The sequence below is a fragment of the Sinocyclocheilus rhinocerous genome, unplaced genomic scaffold, assembly GCF_001515625.1.
Source record: "Sinocyclocheilus rhinocerous isolate Xijiao unplaced genomic scaffold, SAMN03320098_v1.1 scaffold2735, whole genome shotgun sequence".
NCBI classification, from domain to species: domain Eukaryota; kingdom Metazoa; phylum Chordata; class Actinopteri; order Cypriniformes; family Cyprinidae; genus Sinocyclocheilus; species Sinocyclocheilus rhinocerous.
In genome coordinates, this window is record NW_015652156.1 from 12,364 (window position 1) to 16,247 (window position 3,884).

Genomic DNA, 3,884 nt, shown 5'->3' on the forward strand with positions numbered 1-3,884 from the left:
ATTTAACATATGTAGATGGTCTAAAGCAAAAGAGATGTAAAAATTCTGAAAATCTTTTAGAGTTTATGATTTGTTTTACAAAATAAAACATATTACACATTAATGAATAAATCAGTATTTATAAAATTATTGTTAAGTGTCATGTTTGTGATTTTTTTCATGTAAGCTATAGCTTATGACCTTTAAATCAAAACATACTCATTATTTTATGACATCAATTACTGCTTTATTTAATCAGAAACACAGTCTAAATGTTATTTGTGTAGGCTATTTTACTTTTAATTTAATTAGAAGTAGGCCAACATGTTCTCACGCAGTGAAAAATACTTTGCAGAGTAAAGAGATAACTGACAATGTGCAGACAGACAAGACAGAGCAGGTTAAAGAAGTTTTTAAAGAAATTCAAACAATAAATACCATTTTGTGTCTCATTTATGTGTTGTGACAGATCACTGTAGCGCCTCAGTTCAAGCAGCACACATAAAAAGTACATATGAAAAGATGATCGGTTCATGTATGCAAATACATATTTTATTTCAACCGTGGAACACACCATTTTTTCAAGTGTAAGTCCACCGAAGTTAATCTAGTCTCCTGTCTGATTTGTGGTTAAGGCTAGAAGGGATACAGCTGCGGCTACGGGGCATGCACACAACATTATAGCTTCATTTTTGTCACACTGTACAACAATAATTACTGTTTTTGCATTATTGGTTGGGGTAGGTGTAGACGTTAATAAAACGCAATCTAATCCACCTTTGTCTAAACGCAGAAGTCTGGCCCGACTGGAACGGTGCTTTACATTTCCGGTCTCTGGTGTTTCTGGTCACAAATAATTCATCAGTCAGCCAGATTCCAGTGTAGTGCTCAGTTATTTCAGTACTCACAGAATTTCACATTAGCGTTCTAAACACCAGAATATTAATGTCTGAGCATCAAGAACACCAGATATCATTAGATGTTTTTCTGAGCTCTATCTCTGAGCTCTACAGGCAGTTCTTTTGACCTCAGGGCTTGATTTTTGCTCTGATATTCATTGTTAGACATTTTATTGAGAGGTGTGTGCCTTTCCATATCATACCAATTCAAATGAATTTGCCACACGTTAACTTCACTTGAAGTGTAGTAATATCTACATACATGAGGCAACAACATAACAAAACGTGGGGGAAAAAGAAGGGGTACAAATACTTTCGCAAGGCACTGAAGTAGAGCTACAGGACCTTGGCTAGTACACAGATTCTTGTAAAGCGGATCTCTATTACGCATTATCTCATGATATTGTCTTTCAGGGTGGGCTGACCATGCTTGGATCACTGGCTATGATGGGTTGGCTTGCCATGACCCCTCACAGCCCTCAGACAGAGAAGAAGAGGTTGGCCATCCTCGCTGCTTTTGCTTTCTTCACAGGTGAGATGTTTATAAAAAATTTTTTACAGCTTCATTTCCTAGATCGTGTGTTTAAAACACTTAACTCAACATGTCAATCTGTGCTTTAAACAGGTCTTGGACTCGGCCCGCTCATGGACTACGTCATTAGCGTCAACCCGAGGTAATATTCCCAGAGCACTGGGTCACACTGCACTTTTAGTTCCATTGACTTCCATTCATACGCATGCGAATGCGTCAGACCGGAAACGCAAGCCTGTGTGAAAAGTTTCGCATTTCGCTGCGTTCCAAAGTTCAGGCTTGGTGAAGCGTGACCTCCTATCTGAATTAAAAGAACTTAAATTTAAAACTGCAGCGCTGCAGGAAAGTGGAGTAGATTGTATGTTTTTACATTTTAGATGTATTATAATTTGTTACATGTTGAATTTAAGTTTTTAAAAAGCGTGACGTGACAATTTCGCATGCTCAAAGTCTAGTGTGACCGCGGCTTTACTCTGATGAGCTGAATCTTTGAGCTGGTTGTCAAAGCAATAGTTGACCCAAAAATGACCATTTTGGGAAAATGTATAAACCTTCACCATTACATCCTTTTGTTTCTTCATGTAAACAGATTTGGAGAAATGTGTCATTGCATCACTTGCTCAGCAATGGATCCTCTGCAGTGAATATGAGAGAGCCCATGATCACTAGATTTTATTCAGGTGTTACTATAATGATTTTGTAAATGGTGATCAGCAACCACATATTGATAATGTGGAAGTTACTGCCTTTTGCCTTGATGTGACTTCTCACTTTTTGCAGACAATGCAAAGGCAGAGTACAGTAACTTTAAACTAGGGGTAGAAATCAAGTTTGAGCTCACTTTTTTTTTTTTTAAATGTAGATCACTTTCATTACTAAAACATCTAATTGCCAAATTTCCAGTGTCCTACCTATAATTAATTTGGCTGGACAAATAAAAAACGTTAAAGTCTTTTTTCTCAGTTTCACACTACCTGGTTAAGGTCTTTTGCCTTTGTAGGGCAGCATTGGTGAGTAAGTGATGGAATGTAAAACAGAATAAAACTCAGAAGAATAACAATAACTGGGATTGTTGATTCCTTGAATTTAAATTTAATTGTGTGTCATGTACTTATTGCCATGAAGCTTTGACTGTACTCAGTGGCTCTGTGGAACTGCACATGATATTTTTCAACACATGGCAAATGATTGTATTCATTTTTGCAGCATCATCCTGACTGCTTTCCTGGGCACCTCTGTCATCTTTGCCTGCTTCACGTTGAGCGCCCTCTATGCACAGCGCAGAAGTTATCTCTTCTTGGGAGGTAAACATTGAAAAATCTGCTAGTTACGCTGGTCATTGATGATGTACAGTTGTTTGTTTTTTGACCTGTAACTTTGGTTTGATTTATTTTTCTTCAAGGCACTCTGATGTCAGGGCTGACTGTTCTTCTGCTCGTCTCTGTCCTCAATATGTTCTTCGCCTCAGCAATACTCTTTAAGGTATATGATGTGACTGTATGAAAGCAGGGGATGAAGTTGTGTGACAGTTTCACACTAGCGAGTTAAGGTCTTTTGCCTTTGTAGGGCAGCATTGGTGAGTAAGTGATGGAATGTAAAACAGAATAAAACTCAGAAGAATAACAATAACTGGGATTGTTGATTCCTTGAATTTTAATTTAATTGTGTGTCATGTACTTATTGCCATGAAGCTTTGACTGTACTCAGTGGCTCTGTGGAACTGCACATGATATTTTTCAACACATGGCAAATGATTGTATTCATTTTTGCAGCATCATCCTGACTGCTTTCCTGGGCACCTCTGTCATCTTTGCCTGCTTCACGTTGAGCGCCCTCTATGCACAGCGCAGAAGTTATCTCTTCTTGGGAGGTAAACATTGAAAAATCTGCTAGTTACGCTGGTCATTGATGATGTACAGTTGTTTGTTTTTTGACCTGTAACTTTGGTTTGATTTATTTTTCTTCAAGGCACTCTGATGTCAGGGCTGACTGTTCTTCTGCTCGTCTCTGTCCTCAATATGTTCTTCGCCTCAGCAATACTCTTTAAGGTATATGATGTGACTGTATGAAAGCAGGGGATGAAGTTGTGTGATAGTTTGTGTAACAGTTGTTTTTTTGTTGTTGTTTCAGGCTCATGTGTATCTGGGTCTGGCCATCATGTGTGGCTTTGTGCTGTTTGACACACAGCTAATTATTGAGAAGGCAGAAATGGGAGACAAAGATTACATCTGGTAAGGCATAGAGGTTTACTGTGTTTACCAATATACCAATAATTATCATAAAATGGAAGTTGTAAAAAATAAAGTTATTGCTAAAAATTAATTGTATACTTGCTAATTAACCATTCTAATATGCACTAGCTGAAAGGCATTATGTGAAAGGACAAGATATGAGAAGTAATGCTTTGGCTAACTCCATAGATACTAACTTAATGATTGTGCTTGAGTCCGGACTGAGATGATTTTATTGCACCC

General features: G+C 37.8%; 1 protein-coding gene across 1 annotated transcript in view; it reads left to right on the forward strand.

The window, feature by feature from the left end:
* Nucleotides 1–3,884, forward strand: part of LOC107713865 (probable Bax inhibitor 1) — a 10,846-nt gene that overhangs the window by 4,556 nt on the left and 2,406 nt on the right. Inside the window, exons 3-7 of the mRNA XM_016519507.1 lie at nt 1,293–1,410; nt 1,504–1,552; nt 2,617–2,714; nt 2,813–2,892; nt 3,541–3,641. Of these exons, the coding sequence (XP_016374993.1) occupies nt 1,293–1,410; nt 1,504–1,552; nt 2,617–2,714; nt 2,813–2,892; nt 3,541–3,641 (446 nt within the window). The remainder of the gene's footprint in view (nt 1–1,292; nt 1,411–1,503; nt 1,553–2,616; nt 2,715–2,812; nt 2,893–3,540; nt 3,642–3,884) is intronic.